Source organism: Pyrus communis, chromosome 7 (genome assembly GCF_963583255.1).
Source record: "Pyrus communis chromosome 7, drPyrComm1.1, whole genome shotgun sequence".
Classification (NCBI taxonomy): Eukaryota; Viridiplantae; Streptophyta; class Magnoliopsida; order Rosales; family Rosaceae; genus Pyrus; species Pyrus communis.
The window spans coordinates 1,001,764-1,023,435 of NC_084809.1; the positions used below are offsets into that span (position 1 = coordinate 1,001,764).

Below are 21,672 nucleotides of genomic sequence, written 5' to 3' on the forward strand. Positions count from 1 at the left end.
TCGCATAGAGGAATTAAAGATGCTCTTCACTTGAAAGCACTGGATAAAATTATCAACTGGTTCATTCACTTATTTGAATTGGTTTGAGCATCAAGAGCTCGTACGACAGTGTCTAAACCAAGAAAACTGAGCTGCTTGTTCTGAGGTTGCAGGACTTCGAGGACGATCGGAGCTTGGGGTATACAGGGCCGTTATTTTTGCTATCCATTACGGGTTTGTTCACCGGAAGGATTTGGCACATCGCATCGCCCCTCCCATTGACGGAGGAGGCAATAGGCAAAATGCATATGTCAAATCAATGAAAGCGGCACGCTGTATACGGCTAACATTCATACAATGTTTTGTTCTAGAAAATATACACCATCTTAGCAAAGAACACAAACCATCTCTTTAAACTCCTAACAAGCATCCGAGGGCAAGTTGCAGACAATGAAAAACCACCCGAACCAGCACAATCTTAAAAACGCACGTCCATTCACAGAACATGAGACGATTGATAGAGTACACCTGCGAAGTTACTAGCGCGATTCATGTCACAGTTTCAGCCACTTTGGCTTAGCAGGTTTCTTCCCTTCGGGCTTCTTCTCTGGGACTACAGGGGGCGGTGCCTCCGTTATGGTTTCTGGTGCACACTGAACAGGCGGCTCTACATGCTTATTGATGAGCTCCAAACCTTTCAAAGACATGATCTCTTCCTGAAGAAAGGGACCCGACATGACATCTGCAGCATCATCTGCTGGACATGAAATAAGAATACTTAATCACTTAGCATCAAACTTTGCTATTTAAATCCACAGAAACGTATCTTACATCAGCGAAACAATTTCCAGCTAAAATTCAGATTCCTATGCGGTCACTTCATATCTAACCTTTCGGTATATCATATGAAAAGTACACAATTGCACCGGGAACAAAGCCAACAGTGTGAAAATCCTGTGACATGTCTTTTATCGGTTTCTTTGGAGGAGTAGTATCTGCATAACGAAATGTAAGACTCTACTCTGAAATCATAAATGGAAAACTCAATATTTTGATTCATATTTGCATACATATATAGAATGGTAAATCTGGCCGAGCAACCACTTTGATGACGAGATCAACCAAGCTCTGGACTGTTTCCGATGGATTAAAAGTGGCCTCTAATGTGTGGTTATCAGGAAATCGAACCCTGATCACAGTCTGCATACATGAGCACATGACTTAACAAATTAATAAAAAGCAATTTTAAAACTAAATAAAAGATTTGGAATACCCTAATAGGTTACGAATCCAATGGTAATGGAAGGAGTTGATCATATACAAAAAACTAGAAACAATCGCTACATAAAGGAGCAAAGAGAGTCAGAGTAAAGGGTACAGTAACCACCTTGGTTATTTTTGACCTGCGGGCTGCCTTCTCTGCTTCTCTTAACTTTCGCGTTTTAAGAGTGTTATCTGTTCGTATTGCATTAACAAAATACAGTAAGTATAAAACAGAACGCATGCCAACAGATGCATGCATGTTTTTTGGTTATTGCAAACACAATACTTGATGCATCTACAAGACTCCTAAGCCGTAAGAAGAACGTGTTTCCCATTCATAAATAATTGCTGGGCAGATTATAACTATATAGCTTTAAGACCCGCCACCACATACAAAAGCTTTTATATTTCCCCTCAAATTATAGCTTATACAGTTTCTGTCAATCACCTTGCTTTTTGGCATTCAAAACCCGATAATAATCCTCTGCAGTGAACTCATAGAAATCCTCTGGCTCCTCTGCCAAACAAAAAATGACAAAAAGAAAAATTCTATTGGGCATCTCAACACGCTTGCTTCGGAAAAAAAATAGGGGGCATATTAGTTGAATTGCCTCGTACCAGTATTAGACTCTCCACTTTGTGAAGAAGAAGAAGATGCTGATGTTTCAAAAACACGGATTTCTCTCCCGAACTTTTCTTTTGCTGCTGTGAGCTTGGCCTGAATTCACCCCAACGAATCAATAAAAGGCAAAAGTAAATGTGATATCACATTATCAGATATAGCAGGAACAATCTAATCTCGAAAACAGAATGATCTCAATTCGAAAAGCAGTATTCCGTATCCTCATCCAACACATTCATAAGACAAGAACATCAGTATTTTGCACCTACTAACATAATTACTACAACATGTAATTCGGATATCGTAATTATACTGCTACCAAACACCGAATTAATCGAAAATACGAAATAGAACCACGCAAAAAACTTGCACGCAACTGCCAACGGAAACCAACAAAGACACTAAATTGTACTTGGAAATCCAAAACTGCAAATTCTTCCATATTTTTGCTGCACCAAAACTCAAGCTATCCATTCCTCAAGAACTTAAAAGCATTCAAATCTTCACCTCTGGAATCTCTTGATAAGAAGCAATTACTTCCACAATCAGATAAAGATTAAGCAAAATCCTGTAAATCTTATCTAATTGTGGCACTAACCCACAACTTAGAAACAGGCAACAATCACTAATCAACAATTTAAACCCCAAAAAAATCGATTACACACAAACCCCTGATCGACCCAGCAGCAAAAACAAATACCCAGAAACAGAAATCAAGAAAATACGAATGCGAGTGAGTGAGTGAAAGTTTGGGACTTTTTGGGTAAAAGAACCTGAGCTTCTTCGGCCTCCATGGGATCAATACTTCTGAACTTCCTTCTCTTCAAGGGTATGTGAGAAAAAGCATCAAAGATCATCAGCGAGACTCCAAGAAATCCCACACCGACAGAAAATTATCAGAGGGATCCAAACATGGGTTCACCGTTCGCCGTGTCTCTCGTATAGTATGGCATACTCAGTTATTCCTTCCTCTTTGCGAGGCCCTTCTAGTTTTTCTACATGGTAAGTTTTTGCACGGGTAAAAGTTTTTCAAATTACTGCAGTAATTCTGATTTACCATTCAACACTTTGTGGGCTGAAGCCCAATACCTTTATTGGGCTAGAAATTTAGTACCCATTTATAGAAAGGGATCATCTTCGGATCATTTCCACTAAATTCATCAAATTAAAAGATTCGAGCTCTTAAAATTTGATCCAACTGCTAAAATTATTTTAACTTTTAAAGGAGATTCCTATTTGTAGTCGTTTGATCAAATTTTAAAGACCCGAATCCCTTCATTTGGTCTTTCCCCCCATTTATTTGCATGTGAGCTCCTAATAAGAAAAGAAAGAACAGGACCCACCATTGTCTAAGGCCTGTGGAAATAAAATCTGATAAGGGTAGAATTATTTGAGCTAAAATTGCTCTATGTGCATTTGAGCTCAGGTCTCTCTCTTCGCAATTTGGTTTAGGAAAATTTTATTTAATTCTTGATTTTGTATTTTTACACCCAGCTTAAATAATTTCTCTTGTAAACATCAAAATCTAAACCCACTCAAAAAACAAAACTTTTTGAGTTGGCACCTAAGCTGAGCAAAATTACAAATCCAAGTCACTCCAAAGTATCATATAGTATGGTTTAGTGTTATTAACTAGGGGCGGGCATCAAACTGGCCAAAAAATGTCTAAACTCATCCAACTTTTACTTGAGCATAGATGATTTGGTTTGATTTCTAATATTTGAGAGCCAAACAGTCACGAAAACTAAATAAACCAAATAAAATTGTATTGGTTCAATTTAAATGTAATTTTGATATATTACACATCGTATCAGTTTTTAATGAATCACTCGCTAACCGTAACACCTATATCTCGTTATATGATGGGCAATCAACTCAAAGTTAAACTATATGGGCAAGTTGTAGGGAATATGAGTCTGAGTCTCGCAAAACTATATGCTTTCCTTTGCAAAAGAGAAAGAAAGGGAATGTTTTAGGTGGCCAATGTTGATGGCACTAGTTATAGTATAGCCTTTTATCTTACTTAGCCAACACTCAATCAAGGTCAACCGACGAAGCCAATATTGTACATTGATCGTCCAACCACTAACGGAAATGTGGAACCATTTCGGCTCACTAACTTATCTAATGTGTTTGATCTTTTACACGAGAAATACTAATGAGATTATCTTAAAGTGAAACTCCACAAACTCTCTACCACCTCACATTTTAACGTCAATTTTCGTGTTAACGTTCTAAAATATTGTGTCAAAAATATGAGATGACTGATGATCCATATAGATTATAGAGTCTCCCTTGTGAGAGAATCATGTTAGCATTTCCCCTCTACATTTATTTTCACCATCAATTTTGCAATTAATCCACATGATTATATGCATGTCAATTTTGCAATTAAGACAAATTTGATATTTAATTATTACAACCTTGATTTATTAAATAACTTAATTAAAATTTGACACTCCCTACAGTAGAATATCATTGTATAAGAAAATAAAACTTGTAGTTAAAAAATTATGTCCATGTCGTTAGGGTTTAACAACTCTAGTGATGGAGAGCATTTACTCATCAAAATCGTCAAGTATACGTTGATAATACATCAATACATTTTATTAGTCATAATTAATAATATAAACACATCATTGATAAAATACCCTCAAATCGGAGAGATTTTTTTTCGTGTGTTCGAAATACGAAACGATAAGACATATGTTATTATGTAATTGAAAAAAGTTTTCTTCATATATTTTTTTCAATTTTATAATAATAAGTGATGTTTCGTCCCGTGTTCTAAGTACAATGAAAAATCTGTCCTCAATGTGTTGTTTAATCTAAATGGTCCAGCGGGGCATGTTATCGCCCTCACCAACCTACAAGAGGTGACGGCACCTAACGCTTTCGGAGATGGCCGGCAATACTGTAACATTATCGCACGTCAGCACCTTTCAAATTCTCCAACCGGCTACGTGACTCTTCATAGTCCCCCACGGGCCCACCAAAACGGCATAGTTTTAATATTTAAAAAAAAAATTGAATTCTTAAACGTAGGTCCCTCTACATTACCCTATTTGAAAAACAACCCCAACTTATTCAAAAACTCAGACGCGTTTCGCAAATACGAAAACTCTCCAGGGACCTGCATTTCAAAAAAAAACCCAAAAAAAACCCCAAAAAATTGAAAAAAAAAAAACCTGATTCAGAACGGAGCAGAAAAGCGAGAAACAGAGGAGAGAGAGGGAGAGGAGGGAGAGAGAGGGAGAGGGAGAGGGAGGTTGGTGATGACAATGGACAGAGAGAAGGAGAGAGAGATAGAGCTAGAGAGTGCAATGTACACTAACTGTTTGCTGTTAGGGTTGGATCCGGCGATTATCGGGCTCGGAGGATCCAATGCCACTCCTCGGGTCGGGCTCTTCCGCCACTCCAACCCTAAATTGGGCGAACAGCTCCTCTACTTCATCCTCTCTTCTCTCAGAGGCCCAATTCAATCCGCCAAGGTAGTACAATCTCTCGATTTCCTTTCCTCCGTATATATTTACACTCTATAATTATATATATATATATATATATGTTTGAATTTCACTTCTGTGTGTATATATATGTGTGTGTGTGTTTGCATCTTTGTTATACTATCTTCTGCTATGGATCACGTTCCTGACGATTTTAGATCTTTCAGGATTTCGATAAGGTCTGGCCAATCTTCGATTCCGCGCAATCGCGGGATTTTCGAAAGGTAAATTTGACGATTCCACTTTTTCTGTTGCTTCAGGTTTGATATTCCTTTAAAATTTGAACATTTGGATGAAATATGATGATTTGTTGTTGGTGATTAGGTTGTGCAAGGGATCATTAGTGAGCTCGAATCGCAGGGGGCGCTTCCGAGGAGCAATTCGAGGGTTTCATCACTTGCTACGTGTTGCGGACCCAGGTCGGTTGATGATGCTACTCCTCCCATTGTTGTTTTGAGTTTGTTACATTTGTTTATGTGCATTTCTGCCTTTAATTATTCAACTTTTAAGGTGGAGTCGGGCTTGCTTGGCGAGAAAATTGACAGAAACCCGAAATTCACATATACTAACAGTTTGCTTCTTAATTTGACCGAGGTTCGTAGTTTTGTTGGGCTCACTTGGCCAGCCATTTTGCATTAAAGTGATAAATAATTGTTAAATGAATGCAGGGAACATGTAGTTATATGTCACGGTGAACTTGTTTTTCCCCCAAATTAGCCAATCGCTGATATGGGAATTAATACTTTCTGCTTAAATGCTTTGGTGGTCCTCTTAGTTAAAATTACTCTGTCTTACTCCTGCACAATAATTTTATGGTTTTGGGTCCTTAATTCATAAGCTTGGCTGCAGGTTTGTGGAACTTCTGTGGCAACTTTCGTTGCATGGTTTGCGAGAGGTTCATAGGCGAACATTTGCAGCTGATGTAGCTTCTAACCCACTTCCTTCATCACTGACGGATGTAGCCTTTTCACACGCAGCTACTTTACTTCCTGTTACTAAGGTAGTCTTGACCTACACATATAATTTTGAAGCATGCATAATTTACATTTCAGATGACATCGTGATATCGTGGTTCCCAAATTATTGATATTTTCAGCTTTGGGCATGGTTCATGTTGGTTTTGCATCTTATAATAGCTTGGAAGTGTTGCACAAGTATGAAAAGTTTTTCTCTTTCTGTATAACTCTTAAATGAGTTTTCAGGGTTCAATGCACATCTGCATTTCTCTGTGGAGTTTTTTTTCTTTGACTTGACATGCTTATTCAGTAGCTGTTATTTGAGCTTACCATCTTAAACAGGCTAGAATAGCGCTTGAACGAAGAAGATTTCTTAAGAATGCAGAAACAGCAGTACAGAGACAGGCCATGTGGTCGAATTTGGCGCATGAAATGACTGCGGAGTTTCGTGGTCTTTGTGCTGAAGAGGTATAAGGGTAACAATTCAATTCCAACAATTAATTTAATTTGGTAGAACCTTATGTGAAAAATCTTGCAATTCACCTATTGCAATACAATTTGAATTCTTATGTTTCTCTTTGTAAAACATGAATCTCAGGCTTATTTACAGCAAGAACTGGAAAAATTACATGACCTTAGGAACAAAGTGAAGTTGGAAGGGGAACACTGGGATGACCTTGTTTCTAGTTCGAGTCAGAATTCCCATTTAGTATCAAAAGCTACTCGTCTGTGGGAGTCTATATTAGCCCGTAAAAGTGAGTACAAACTTTCATGGTCCTTTTTAAATTTCTTAGGTTTCTACATATTATCAAATAACGTCACATGATCACACCTTATATGTTTATGTAGTTATTTAAGATCTGATTCGATATGTACCCAGTTTGATGAACTAATTAAATGTTCATTTTGTATAGGTCAACATGAAGTTCTTGCTTCAGGCCCTATTGAGGACTTAATAGCTCACAGGGAGCATAGGTAATTTACCATTAAGTATCATTTAAACATCACTAGAAACCCTTCACCTACTTACCTTTGCATGCAATGGTTTCTAGGTACCGCATCTCTGGATCGTCTTTGCTTGCAGCTATGGATCAGAGTTCTCAGGTTCCTTATGGAGATGTCTTATCTTTCCAGTCTGGTGACTTTATTCCAACACATGCGGATGGAAAAGAACAAAATGATGGAGCAGATTCCTCCCATTCACAAGTAGCAGATGAAAGAAGTGGAAGAGTCCATCCAACTGTTGACGTGGCAGAAATTATCAGGCGTTGGACGCATGCTTTACAGCGTATTCATAAACAATCACTTCACATGGTATGCTACTTCGTATATGTTCATGAGAATGTTGGATACAAGTTAGAAAAATGTAGTGAAATTGGTGTTATGCAATGTTAATTTGTAGGCAAAGGCTAATGAGGGAGAGGGTCCAGAAATTTTAAGAAGTGCACAGGATGGCAGTTCAAGTGGTCATGCTGAGTCTCTAGCTGCAACTCTTGCTGAACATCAGCAACACTTGGTTAGCTTTCAGGTAATGCTTTTTCTTTAGCTAAAAGTACCGGTTATTACATAAGAAGTTATATTATGAAGGAACCAATACGTGAGGTAGCCACAATGTGACTGTATTTGATGGCAAATGCAAAGAGATTGGCAAGGATCGAGCTTAAACTTTAAATGGAATTATGCATTCGAGTCTTGAAATCTGGCAATAATTCTTTGCTTTTGTGACAGTGGTGTCAGCTTATATAGTTTGAATTATGGGAATTTGCATTAGAGTCAACTGGTTTCTAATTTCTTCATGTGCTTTTTGAGCCATCGTGAATATCTGTATTATTTGAGTAGTCTGTCGTTTAAGAGGTCTACTAATACACTGATATTCACCATGCTGATATTCCATCATGCATGAAGTATTTCAAGTTGATCTTCTGTTGGTAGGAAGTTGTTGTAATATGGGGTAGTGCATATTAAATTGCTTGGAATTATGTAACTGAATAGTCATCATAGAACAGTCAATAATGAAAGTGAGATTATTTGTCCATATGCCTTTCTTTAGTCCCCTTCATCTCTCGTGCATAATTTATTTGTTATGACTCACGACGCTATGCTGAGATTTGAATTCATATGTAGGTTCTCATTAACCAACTGAAGGAAGTTGCTCCGGCAATACAAAGGTCAATATCAGAATGTACAGATAAAGTAGATAGCATTTCATCTAGTCTGCCTCCGATGACCAAACAACCTGGTCGGTCAACTTCACCTATTCAAGCACAGAGCAGTGGAAGGACATTGGTAATTTTGAACCTATTTCATGCAAACCTTGTACCTACTAAAATGTCTAGACTTGAATTATTGCAGCGTAGAATTCATTTAACCTGTTTGGTTTCCTTTGGAACAATTCAGGAAAGCAACAGTGATGATGTGGCTGAGGTGACTTCAAAATTGTCTACCTTTCAGCTCGAAAAGGTGTCATCCAGCCCTGCTTTAAAGCTCCCACAGTTGTTTAACTTGACTTCTAATTCTTCTGGGAAAGGTGCAAATATGCATAAGCGCCCTGCTTCAGTTGCTCATTCAAACCAAATAGAGAACTTTCCTGAAAGGAAGTCTGTGGAGCAGCCTTTATCAAATAATCATATAGATAATCTACCACAAGGTCTGTTATCTGTGCCTGGTTCCTCAAATTCTCATTGTGTTATAAGCGTGTCCGCTTGCCCAAGGCATTTCATTTTATATCCGGATTATTGGTGGTTGAACAGCTTTGTTGTAAAGGTTTTTGATTTTTAGTTTAATGTTATGCAGACAGTGACAATTATTATGTCCAGAATCTAAAGAGATCTGTTAGAGAAGCTGCTCTGTCACAGAATTCCTTAAGTTCCGAATCATCACGAGGCAGCCATTCTGATGAAAGCTCTGAGCATTTCTTTTTACCTCTTTCATCATCTGGGTTTTCTCGTCTAGGCCAAGAGTCTAAAGGGCCTTCATTAAGGAGTAAAAGGTTTTCAGCTCAGACCGAGGCTTCCTTTCATGAAAATCGTGCTCCTGATGGTAATGTGGGGAACAAGTACGCTGAATTATCTGAAGCGTTGAATGATTTAGATTCACTTGATGATTTTGACCAAGTAAATGGGTTTCTTTCCGCTGCTGGTTCAAACTGTGCTGTTTCGGGCAGACAGAGATCATTTTATGACTTTGAGGAAGCTCGGGAGCAGGTTTTCTCACCTCCTTTGCTAATGGACTCATCACTATTAGCAGATTATGAAGACTTACTTGGTATGTTGCTCTGGTCACCGACTAGTTCCGTTATATTGGCTTGTATATGTAGACGTTGTTATCAGTAACTTCATTTTATTATTGAATGCTTTCTGTCATTCCAAGTATATGGTTATTTGTACTGGTTCTGGCACTAGGTTTTCTACCTTATATCGTCAAACCTTGGGGATAGCCATTATAGCATTGAGATCAATCACCACTGGACCTATATAACACACTTCTTTTATCTTCCTGTGAGAACATCCTCCACTAATTATATTGCAAGTCGAAGTGAAGTCGTCGAAAATGAACCATTTGTATCTTAGCTGGCTCCATTTGTGTATCAGTGTGATTAATATATGTATGCTTCCTGGACGAGCTATATAGTTTTCTAGCTTCTTTACACTATAATTCTTTTGTTTTGTCCCTCCATATTTTCTTCCCGCTGAGAGTTCTGTTCGACTCTTTTTGCAGCACCACTTTCAGAAACTGAAACAGCCTTAATGGAGCACTGAAACTGAATTTTGAGCGACCTGAATTATCGGTCAAGGAGCTATTTGGTCACTGCGATGGTTTTGTTTCCATTTCCCGGGACACTTTCCACTTTCCCAAATTATTGTTGACAACTTGACATGCCTGTATCATTTCTTTGATGTTCTGTACATTTCCCCCCTCCAACTCAGCGCAGTTCGTTTGTTTGGAGGAAACCGTGAACCTTCCTAGCAGTGCTGTTGTACATGCTTGACAATGGCTCCGAACCGAAATGATTGTATCATGTTGAAGTTCCACTGCTCCCAACGAGATGTAAGCTGCAGACATTTCCTGGGGTGTTTTTGTCCATGGATGATTAGGAAACTACAATGTAGCGACTTATGCACGTGTACTTCTTAGCCCCGTCCTGTGCAGCGATCGGTCTTTCGAGTTTCATGCTTCGGGTAACTGACAAGATTGGTTGTTGGTTCGATTTTTACATGTATCTGATTAATCTGACCTAAATGTAAGTTGCTGAAACGTCACAGATGTGAGAAGTAGTTGTTGAACCATAGGGCTTTACTTCATTTTTTTTAGCTTTAATATTCTTTTAGAAGGGTAATTGTTTCTTTGAAAATGCTGGAATTGTGAGTAAATGTCGTTGTTTAATCAAGTAAATGATGAAAGATTACACAAAAGTTGGTTTTTCTATCTTTTTCTTTGCCCTTTTATATGAGAAAGTTTTAAGCGCGTCGGAAAAATTGTCTGTACAATTGGTTGGAATACTTTTTTGTTTTTTAAAGTTTTCAACCAATTATATTATTGCATTTGTGCATTGAGCCGTGTTTTCGTTACAGTGAAAAATATCTTCTTTTATACATGTCATTTTGCTTTTTATTTGTGGAGGGAAATGGTTGCCCTCTTGACGGGGCGCAGCCGCGCAAAGCGAGTCATAAGTCGGTCGAGACAAAGCGGAAGAAAACGAAAAATGAGCTTCATATATGAATTATGATAATTAATGAGTTCTGTTTGCAAATATTTGCGTAGTCAGATTGATCAGAATGGCTAATAAAACCCTAGAGTTTAATTAATATAGGTTCGAATTTGTTGTAATCAAACAATTTTACTGAAATTTTGACTGCGGCCGTCCGTTAAAGGGCACACTGCACAGTGACATCTCACTTGGCTTTGTCAAGTGGAGTAAGCTGCCGATTTACCTTCTGAACTATCATCCAACTTTCGTTTTCCTCTGAACTTTTTAATTAGAAAATTAAAGACTTAAACTAATTTTTTTTGGCTGATTTCCCCCCTACCATTAGTTTTTCATAGATTTCATCCAAATTAATGTTAACTTTTATCATGTGCAAACCTCGTAACTCTCATTTGTGAACAAAAACATCACTTCACTAGACATTCAGACACAAAAGCTATAGAATCACACATATTTGCATAAGTTTATATTTTAGAAATCTAAGGTTTTCAATTATTTTAAAGAATGAAGTGACCGAACTACTCACACACGTTGTGCACATGCTTTCATTTAACAGAAATTTGGATGAAATGAATGAAAAATTAACAACAGGGGCAAATTGGCCAAAAAAATTAGTTTAAGTCCTTAATTTTCCAATTAAAAAGTTCAAGAGGAAAATCGAAAGCTGGGTGATAGTTCAGGAGGCAAATAAGCAGTTTACTCTTGTCAAGTGCTAAAATTACAATTTCAACCTTTCACTTTCTTCTCCAAAGACTCTTTCCAACCGAAAGTGTCTGTAGATTGGAGGGCTATTTTAGTCAAATGCGACCTCTCTCGACTCTCGTCATCTGCAGTGAATCAAAGTGAGAGCACGGAGGAACAGTTTTGGTCTTTTGAGGTTGAAAATTTAAATTCCTGATCAAAGTTAAAACAAATAAATTAATAAATAATATTATAAATTTGACAATTTTTTTTATTTTCGTTTTTTCAATCAAAACCATAAATTTTACAATTTTCATGTAAGAAAAAAGAAAGAAAAATCATCGGACAAAAACAAGGGCTTACAGCCGCCAAAGATTTTCTGTTCCTCAACACCCCTCCCACCCCACCTTTTTCCTATTTCTCTCTATCTCCAAAAGGCAAGACAAGAAACAACAGCTCCGACCTCTCTCTCTGTAAGTATCTCCGAACATTTCATTATTTTCTCCGAAAATTGACTCTGTTCCCTTCATTGCATGTTTTTCCAGCTCTGCAATAACTTTCCACTTTCTGGCTTTGAAATTTGTGCATGTTAATCTTTGTTGGAGAATGCCAAATGGGTTTTCCAGATCTTGTTTTGTCATGATCCAGCTGAATTTCTTGTCAATTTTGGTGAAAAGGGGCAAAATTTCAGTGTATTTTTCGTTTATTTTTTTATGTGGGTCTTTGCACAAGTCAAACTTTCTAATCTTGGAGCACAAATTCGATTGTTTTGAGGTTTTCTACATCTGGGTTTCCCGATATAGGTTGTGATGTTAGATTGTTTGTTGTAAAAAGTCAAGCTTTACTTGGATTTTGCTTTTGCTAATGGATCAGAGATTAAAGTTTAGCAAAGCTGTTGTTTTTGCATTGTTTAGGTAATTAAAGATTGGAAATTTCTAGTAATCTGTTTAACTTTCGGGTCCGAATGGATTTTTATATGCAGCTTTGTTCTCATTTGAGGTGGGTTTGGTATCACTGCTCCAGATTTCCCCAACTGGGTTTGAACATTGGTTTCTAAATAAGGGGAAGTCACTGTGTTTACCAAGGAAAGACATGAGAAGTTTATAGGTTTCGGTTCTTGCTTCTTTGTGCCAGATTTTGGCTTTGTGTTTCTGGGGTTTTCTAGCCTGATTAGACTTGTCTTTCGGGTATCACCGATGCTGTGTTTGCTCTAGTAGCTTTTCCTTTGTCGATTGAGTTATGATCAAACAGATACTTAATAGGCTCCCGAGGAAGCCCAAGTCATCTGAGCATCGTGTGGGAGGATCCTCTACCTCTAATTCAAATGCTTCCACCGGTTCAAGAGGCAACTCTATATCAAGTAACAAGTACGCGAGCTCGAGTACTACATCTTTTTCGAGCGCTAATTCTACTCCAAACTTTGGAGTAAATGTGACTTCAAGGCTTAATGGGAACTCATTGGCTTCTCCATATGAGGCATTGCCTAGTTTCAAAGATGTCCCGAATGCAGAGAAGCAGAATTTGTTGATAAAAAAGTTGAACTTGTGTTGTGTTGTCTTTGACTTCAATGACCCAACGAAGAACATCAAGGAAAAGGAGATTAAGCGACAGACATTGGTAGAGCTTGTGGATTACATTGCTTCTGCTAATGGGAAATTCTCAGAAACTGTCATGCAAGAAATCGTAAAGATGGTGAGCATAAATTTATTTAGAACACTCACTTCTACACCCCTTGAAAACAAAGCATTAGAGGCCTTTGACTTAGAAGAGGAAGAGCCTTCAATGGACCCAGCATGGCCGCACTTGCAAATTGTGTATGAATTCTTCCTGAGGTTTGTGGCATCACCTGAGACGGATGCAAAGTTGGCTAAGAGATACATAGATCACTCCTTTGTTCTCAGGTTGCTAGGTCTTTTTGATTCAGAGGACCACAGAGAGAGGGATTACTTGAAAACAGTTCTGCACCGCATCTATGGGAAATTTATGGTGTACCGCCCGTTCATCCGGAAAGCAATCAACAACATCTTCTATCATTTTATTTTTGAAACTGAAAAGCATAATGGGATTGCAGAGCTGTTAGAGATTTTGGGAAGTATAATAAACGGTTTTGCTCTGCCCCTGAAAGAAGAGCACAAACTCTTTCTTGTTCGAGTGCTTATTCCACTTCACAAACCAAAATGCATACCCTTGTACCACCAGCAGTTATCGTACTGCATTACTCAATTTGTGGAGAAAGACTGCAAACTTGCTGATACAATAATTCGTGGTTTACTCAAATATTGGCCAATTACAAATAGTTCTAAGGAGGTCATGTTCTTAGGTGAACTGGAAGAAGTTTTAGAAGCAACTCAGCCTGCAGAGTTCCAGCGCTGCATGGTGCCGCTGTTTCGCCAAATTGGTCGTTGCTTGAGCAGTTCACATTTTCAGGTGGGCAGCCTCTCCACTTTCATCTGTTTTCTTCTTGCTAGTTTCCTATTTTCTGTACAGGCCTGTGTTAACCTTTGTTATTTCAAGCATAGCAGTATGTCTGTTGAGTTATATGCTTTTTCATTTTGTTTGTATCCTCTGTGGAATCTTTTCAAAGCTTACAAATTATGGTACCATGGAGAAAGTAATATTTTAATGAACTTTTGTTGGTATATTTCTTTGTGAAGATGCACCTTAGGCATTTCAAAATTTAAAATCGTAGATCTTAAGATGCTGTTTTGAGTTACTCTTGCAATATTCTGGTCTGTTCTGGAATCTATTAAGTTTCTTGTAATTAAAAATGAAACCCGTAGAGTAACAAGTTGGTCGGTATCTTTGAAAGGAAATTTCTGGTCATAGCTAAGTCAGTTATGGAACGATCTACGGGCCTTATCTTATGTAGAAGAAAACGTGATTTTGGTTTTCAACTGCATTGAAACAAAATGGAAACCGATATTTTCCTTAATTTATTTCTGTACTTTAGATTTACGATTTCTTTAACATGGGTTCATGATAGTTTGTTTGTGTACTCTAGATTTGCTCTGTCTGCTCTAAGCTCTCTTGCTCAATCTCATATATCGAGTTCGTGCTTCATTTGCAGGTGGCAGAGAGAGCTCTGTTCTTATGGAATAATGATCACATTGCGAACCTAATCAAACAGAACCGCCATGTCCTACTGCCAATCATATTCCCTTCATTGGAGAAAAATGCAAGAAACCACTGGAACCAGGCAGTACAGAGCCTGACACTAAACGTCCGTAAGATTTTCTCTGATATTGACCCTGAGCTTTTTGAGGAATGCTTGCTCAAATTCCAGGAAGATGAAGCACAAGAGACTGTAAATGGTTTGAAACGTGAAAATACTTGGAAACGTTTGGAAGAGATTGCTGCAAAGAATGCTACGAGCAATGAAGCAGTGCTTGTGTCCCCCAAAGGAGCCACCGGCAAACCTTCTGGCTTGGAACTTTGAGATACCCCGTGATGTGATTACAGTGGTTTCGATGTTCAAATTATTATGCAGTCGATAAACTGACGTTGCTGTATAAGTTCTGAGATGTCAATCTTCTTGTTGTTGGCTCCTCCCCTACATGCAGAAATTTGGGTTGTCCGGTGATCAAGTCACAGAGCATACACTTATGGCTGCTCAATCTGGCATACAGTTAGCCCCCTTTCGGCTTTCCATATCGGGATGTTGGGCTGTACATATCGGATTGGGTGTAGAAGAACAACGGGGGTGCTGCTGCCACAACACAAGCATGGTCTCGGCAGGTGTGGCGAGTAAAGCTGATCCTTCGTCGTCGGGGTTCTAAAGTTTACAAAAAAGCTTGAAATTGACGTATCAGTGGTTACATATTTTGGGGTTTGGTTTAATAGAGACATCCTCTTCCTCAATCTTCGTTTACTTGTATTGTATGTATCATCATCAATTCATCATCGTCAAACTATGTTGCTTTTGTAAAATGTATCCATCCCTGTAACGCCTAAATTCCGGAGTTCAGTCCGAGCATGATTGGTTTGGAATACCATCATCCTAACAACTCGGAGGTGGAACAGTGCATGATTGGTTTGGAGAGAAAAGATAAGGAGACCCTCTCAAAAGTGAGACTATCCCGAGATTCTCTGTCACTTCATGTTTTTGGTACAATGTTATATAATATTGGCATGAGCATAGACATTAAACTGTGAGGTGTCAGAGAGTCCATAAAGAGTCACAGTTTGAGAGTCTCCTTAGCGTTACTGTCATCCTGACATCTCGGTGATGGGACATGCATGATTGGTTTGAAATATTGTCATCCTAACAATGGGGGCGGGATAGTGCCTAATTGGTCTGAAATACCATCATCCTAACATTTCGGGAGCGAGATAGTGCATGATTAGTTTGAAATAACGTTATCTTGACTGCTCTGTGGCCCACTTGATTGCACCTGGTTTGAACAATAATTCATGTTTGATTCCAATTATTAATGGCCTATCTGTAGCTGACGAGGATATACTAATTGGTCCAATTACACACTTGGAAACAAATTGAATGAAAAGGAAATGGGAGGATGATTTGATTATTTTATGTTCTGAACTAAAAAACTGATTGAAGTTACTCGTCAAATGACGCAGATGAAGAGGAGAAAGATGGAGTGATTATGAAAAGTGAGAGAGACTCCTACCTTATCTCTTCAATTTTCATAGTCAAATCATGATTATCCACTTGTTTACTTCTTTTTACCAATCCAAAACAGGATTTGGGACTTGTTTAGAAGTGTCTTTAAAATGATTGAAATCGTTTTTGGTGAAAGTGTTTATGTGTTCCAAAAGCATCAGTTATGTGCTTCTTATAGGAAGCACTTAAAGTGTTTTTTCAAGATTCACATGCATTTTTACTGATGATTGGTTCCAAAAGTGCTCTCATTAAAATCGTTTTTGATCATTTTAAAAGCACTTTCAAAACAAAACGTTAAACTTTGAAATCTCTTTCGATATTAGAAAAAAAAAAAAAGTATTGTAGACTAAGAATTAGCTGGTTGTCTAAGTAATTTCACATTTTCATATTTATAAATGAGTTGTTATTAGTACTTTAAAATATTTATTTACAATAAAGAGAATAGTATGGCGATTATTTTAATCATGTGTTGAGGAGGAGGGCGGGACAACTATTTTGGAGCATCAATTACACTCATAGTCACCATTTAATTCAATATATTAAATCCCACACTAAAGTAAAAAAATTTAGATTTTTAATGATCTTAGCTTCAATGAAGAGATGAACTTTATTATACTCATTATTAATTTATTTATTTTACTATCGTTATTTAAGAAATGTGGTTTAAATAGCAAATTCTTAAATAAATGTTATAATTGAGAAATAAACAACTTCCGAACTAAGTAATGGGGTTGTCAAATTAAGATGTTAAATTTTATTTTTATAGATGATGCAACAAAATAACATTTTGTAAAGTCTCATATTCCAGCTCAACGTCAAATTAAAATAATTTTTATTATTATTATAAAATCAAGTAGGTCATAATTTAATAATAAAATAATTAATAAGCAAAGAAAAATAAAACATATATACATTAAAATAAAATAAAATAAATTTTAACGTTTCTTCAAATTTGACAGCAAAATAAAAAATGTCAATTAATATACGATTTTAATATCTCCGCTAAAACCAAAAAACCAATTTTTTTTTGTCAAAACAGTCGACGTAAGATTTTTTACATCTTATGTAATTGTTGTACTCCACAATCAAGTGGTTTGGCGTACACTTAAAAATGCAGCAAGTACCTCCATCATAGCGTGCAGATGAAACACTTGATAATTCCTCTTGCTAATAAATATTTTTCTCTTTTAAAACAAAGAAGTCAGAATCCAGAATTCTCCTTGAAAATAAAATAAATTGGAAATCATAAAAAATTGAGAAAAATAAAAAATGATAAAATTTGACCAAGCCAGCCGCAGCCATCCGAGAGACGCCATTGAAGCCATTAAAATTCAGATTGAAGCTCTCTCTCTCTCTCTCCGATTACAAAACCCTAATCCCATGTGAATCCAATTTCACTGGGGAGATTGATTTACCCTTAATCTCAATCCTTAATCCGCCATGAATTTACGCTAACACCCAGAAAATCCCACCCCCCATTTCTCATTTTTCCAGTCTCTGCAAATCCAACAATTTGTAGAGAGAGAGAGAGAGAGAAATGCCAAGCGTAGCTGTGCAGCTCTACAGCGTGTTCTTCAAGTTCCTCTTGAAGCACCGTTTGCAGAACCGGATCCAAAACCAACCCGACGAGTTCAACCCTTTTGGCGTCACCTCCCGACCCGAAGAAACCATCGCCGCACCCAATCCGGTATTTGACGACGGCGTCGCCACCAAGGACATCCACATCGACCCCCTCACTTCTCTTTCTATCCGAATCTTCCTCCCCGAGTCCGCCCTCGCCCCACCCGAACCCGCTTCCAAGCCTAGGGTTATCGCCGCACCGAAGCGATCCGATCTCAATAACGGGCCCGACCGAGCCGATCCGGTCCGGCAGAGCCTTAACAATTTACCGGCCACCCCTTCTCGGCGCAACAGCTATGGCAATCCGGCGGTGTCCAATTTGGCGAAAAGTGAGCAGAGACGGAACAGTTATGGGTGTAGCAATGACATGGAGGGATTGAATTTGATGGCCAATGCCGGCGCCGGAGTGTACAGAGGCTACTCGCCGGGCAATTCGACCAGGACAGGTCGAAAATTGCCGGTCATGTTGCAGTTTCACGGCGGCGGTTGGGTCAGTGGGAGTAATGACTCGGTGGCCAATGATATCTTCTGCAGGCGGATTGCGAAGCTCTGTGACGTCGTAGTATTGGCGGTGGGTTATCGGCTTGCCCCGGAGAATCGGTACCCTGCAGCATTTGAGGACGGGTTGAAGGTGTTGAATTGGCTTGGGAAGCAAGCGAATTTAGCTGAGTGTTGTAAGTCCATGGGAAGTGGAAAGGGAGCGCTCGGTGGCGTTACGGAGTTTAAGAAGACTGATTCTCATAGGCATATCGTGGACTCGTTCGGGGCGTCAATGGTTGAGCCCTGGTTAGCTGCCCATGGAGATCCAACAAGGTTATAATCTTGTTTTAATCACTTTTAACTTGCATTTCTAATCTAGTGTGTTATGATTGATGGTGATATATGAGTTTACAGTTTCTTAGTTCACTTTGTGGATTTTGATAGTGTGATTTACATAAGTGCATTTCTTTGGAGTTTACGAGATGCGTGAGTTGGTTTCTTGTTATTGGTTTCTCGTAACTGAGTTTTGATACTTGTTTGATTGCCAATTGGTTTAATAATGGCAATATTGTTAGCCAAATCTTGGGACCCGTTTTCCCAACTTAAAATAATTGTCTAGGCTGGTTGCTGGTGGCAATGCTTTAGTTTTTGAGTTCATTTCCATCTCCCAAGAACTTCGGTTAATGTCAATTCAGTCGTATATGTATATAAATAGATACACTGGTTGGTTAATAGGGCTAATTTCAACTTAGAAGGGCAAGTATCGATTGATGACTGAATTTTAATTTGCCAGAGAATTTGGTAAGGTTTGTTTCTAAAGTAATTTCTGCTTTTCTTTGCCCCTTTTGATATGTTGATCCCCTTATATTAGAGTATATGCTGGATTCATGTAGGTTAAGAGAAAAACAGTTTTTGCTTTCATCCCAAATTTGTTCGCAAATCTCAAGATTTCTTGATGAAAAGTGAAAAGAGTATATAGGTTAAGGAACCAGTAGAAGTGGAGCAGTATTTCTATATGTTGATGTAAGATTATCTTTGCTTTCTAGAAGCTACTGGCATATCCGCTATGGAATGACCTAAGCACAATGAAATATATAAGACTAACTTGTTGTCTTGTTGCCCAGTATTGGCCTACGGGGTTTCAATGCGTGACATCATTATCTTAATGATTCCCCTTCAGAGAAGAATATGTCTTACTTTTATGTTCCGTTAATTTTTGAAGATTTACTCAGCTGTCTCTCTAAGTCCGTCAGCATTCTGCATTTTGCTTCCCTTCTTCTATGACATTCCAGTTGATTGGCAGCACAATCTCGATTCCATTTTTGTTTAAATTGAATAGCTGTTTGCCTACATTAGGTATAAATTCACTTATTATCTGCATTTTCTCGTTCTGTAGTATAGTTTCTTCTGTTTGTTCTTTTTTCCCGCTTTTGGAATTTAAGAAGGCTACATGGGAAATTTCTAACTTCTTGTTCTGATATCACAAACAGATGTGTTCTCCTTGGTGTAAGCTGTGGTGCGAACATTGCGGACTATGTGGCCCGGAAAGCTGTAGAGGCAGGCAAGCTTTTGGACCCTGTGAAGGTGGTTGCACGGGTCCTGATGTACCCGTTCTTCATTGGAAGTGTTCCCACCCACTCTGAGATAAAACTGGCAAACTCCTATTTCTATGACAAGGCAATGTGCATACTAGCATGGAAACTATTTTTACCTGAGGAAGAGTATAGCTTGGATCACCCAGCTGCCAATCCCCTCATCCCAGATAGGGGCCCACCTTTAAAGCTTATGCCTCCGACCCTTACAGTAGTGGCAGAACATGATTGGATGAGAGACCGCGCCATTGCTTACTCAGAGGAACTTCGGAAGGTAAACGTTGATGCACCTGTACTGGAGTATAAAGATGCAGTTCACGAATTTGCAACCCTTGATATGCTTCTCAAGACCCCTCAGGCTCAGGCTTGTGCAGAGGACATCGCCATCTGGGTCAAGAAATACATCTCACTTCGAGGTCACGAGTTCTCATATTAGGTAGGAGACAAACACCCCGAGTGATGGTGCCACACAGCACAATCATCTCCGCTGGTGTATTCTGTTAGAAACTGAGCCAGAGAAAACAGGTTTTGCTGTCATTACCTGGAATTCTACGACATTGTTTTGGTGGTTTCCTTTTCGATCTCTTGGGTTGTTTCAGTTTCGAAATCATCCCTTGTGACTGTGTCATGTTCTGTGTTTTTGTAAGATAGAGAAGTTGCCTGAGAGTAGGATTGTACATGAGGCTGTGAAATGTTTACCCTCCCTTTGTAGCAAGGAGCGCCGCATTCGGACGTTTTCTTGCGCCATTTTTTTTTCCCTGTGCATTATGATGTACTACTGTTTCTCATTAATATAGTTCTCAATTCAATTAAATTTCTTTATGCATTTAGACGCTTATGAACCCGGCCCTACTTAGTGGGATAAGGTTTTGTTGTTGCTGTTGTTTTATTTAGAGCCTCATGAAATGAAATGATGCCTCTATGATCTCTCTTATATATATCTTCGTTTCGATTTAGGGTTTCTGGAGCGCTATATATTTTTAGGATAATACTATTCACACAACCGAAAACATTCATTTTTATTTTTCACTCTTTTCAATTTTCAACTATCAGATCGAATATTTTGAATAAGAGGAATGATTAAAAAGTTAACTAGGGGTGTTAAATGGCAATGAAAGAGACAAATGGGCACATGGCCTTGGAAGGGGTGAAATTCCATTCCAAATAATTGGAGTCAGGAAGTCGTATGTTAACCTATGTTTTCTCCATTCCCCATTATTTACCTTTATTTACACTATGTATTGGTGTTGGGAAAACACTGAGAAAATACATATTTTAGTGTCTAGTTACTTATAATATAAACATGCTTATAAGATAATGTTAAATGTGATTTAATCTCATTATTTTAGTGTCTCTTTAATCGATAAAAAGCTATACGATACATGATTAGTTACTTTTTTTTTTCTTCAAATTAAAATTTCACTCAAACAAATTTTGTTGTGATTGTTTATTGGGAGTTTTAACGAAATATTTTTGGTATTATTCGTTTTTAATAAAAAATCACATTTTTATTTTTTTTGGTACTATACATTACACCTTTATTTAATTTTTTTTATTAAAATTAATTTTTTTTAAACCTCTCGTTAGTTTTTATTTTATTTATTTATATTGTTTACTTTTTAGATTAATCTCCATAACTTCAGACTTTAC

General features: G+C 38.0%; 4 protein-coding genes across 5 annotated transcripts; 3 read left to right on the plus strand and 1 right to left on the minus strand.

Moving 5' to 3' along the window:
• Positions 1-282: 282 nt before the first annotated feature.
• On the minus strand, positions 283-2,808 carry LOC137740290 (plant UBX domain-containing protein 1-like). 2 transcript variants are annotated; one of them, XM_068480149.1, is made up of 7 exons: positions 2,638-2,808; positions 1,861-1,960; positions 1,691-1,759; positions 1,367-1,434; positions 1,050-1,179; positions 870-974; positions 283-721 (listed from the first exon to the last, which is right to left on the minus strand). In XM_068480149.1, the coding sequence occupies exons 1-7, from the start codon at positions 2,719-2,721 to the stop codon at positions 534-536; spliced, it is 744 nt and encodes a 247-aa protein (XP_068336250.1). In that variant the 5' UTR covers positions 2,722-2,808; the 3' UTR covers positions 283-533. The 2 variants fall into 2 exon arrangements, with proteins under 2 accessions (XP_068336250.1, XP_068336248.1); XM_068480147.1 differs by having other exon boundaries at positions 283-733.
• Positions 2,809-5,037: 2,229 nt separating this feature from the next.
• On the plus strand, positions 5,038-10,746 carry LOC137739836 (AUGMIN subunit 6-like). The gene is made up of 13 exons (XM_068479556.1): positions 5,038-5,355; positions 5,535-5,591; positions 5,692-5,786; positions 6,217-6,367; positions 6,666-6,791; positions 6,922-7,078; positions 7,238-7,298; positions 7,376-7,637; positions 7,726-7,851; positions 8,448-8,609; positions 8,721-8,970; positions 9,117-9,587; positions 10,041-10,746. The coding sequence occupies exons 1-13, from the start codon at positions 5,140-5,142 to the stop codon at positions 10,079-10,081; spliced, it is 2,175 nt and encodes a 724-aa protein (XP_068335657.1). The 5' UTR covers positions 5,038-5,139; the 3' UTR covers positions 10,082-10,746.
• A 1,279-nt stretch (positions 10,747-12,025) lies between these two features.
• LOC137738939 (serine/threonine protein phosphatase 2A 57 kDa regulatory subunit B' theta isoform-like) lies at positions 12,026-15,679 on the plus strand. Its single transcript, XM_068478407.1, has 3 exons — positions 12,026-12,182; positions 12,692-14,136; positions 14,777-15,679. The coding sequence occupies exons 2-3, from the start codon at positions 12,949-12,951 to the stop codon at positions 15,143-15,145; spliced, it is 1,557 nt and encodes a 518-aa protein (XP_068334508.1). The 5' UTR covers positions 12,026-12,182; positions 12,692-12,948; the 3' UTR covers positions 15,146-15,679.
• Positions 15,680-17,557: 1,878 nt separating this feature from the next.
• Positions 17,558-20,844, plus strand: LOC137739711 (probable carboxylesterase 11). Its single transcript, XM_068479392.1, has 2 exons — positions 17,558-18,763; positions 19,921-20,844. The coding sequence occupies exons 1-2, from the start codon at positions 17,868-17,870 to the stop codon at positions 20,456-20,458; spliced, it is 1,434 nt and encodes a 477-aa protein (XP_068335493.1). The 5' UTR covers positions 17,558-17,867; the 3' UTR covers positions 20,459-20,844.
• The last annotated feature ends 828 nt before the right edge of the window (positions 20,845-21,672 follow it).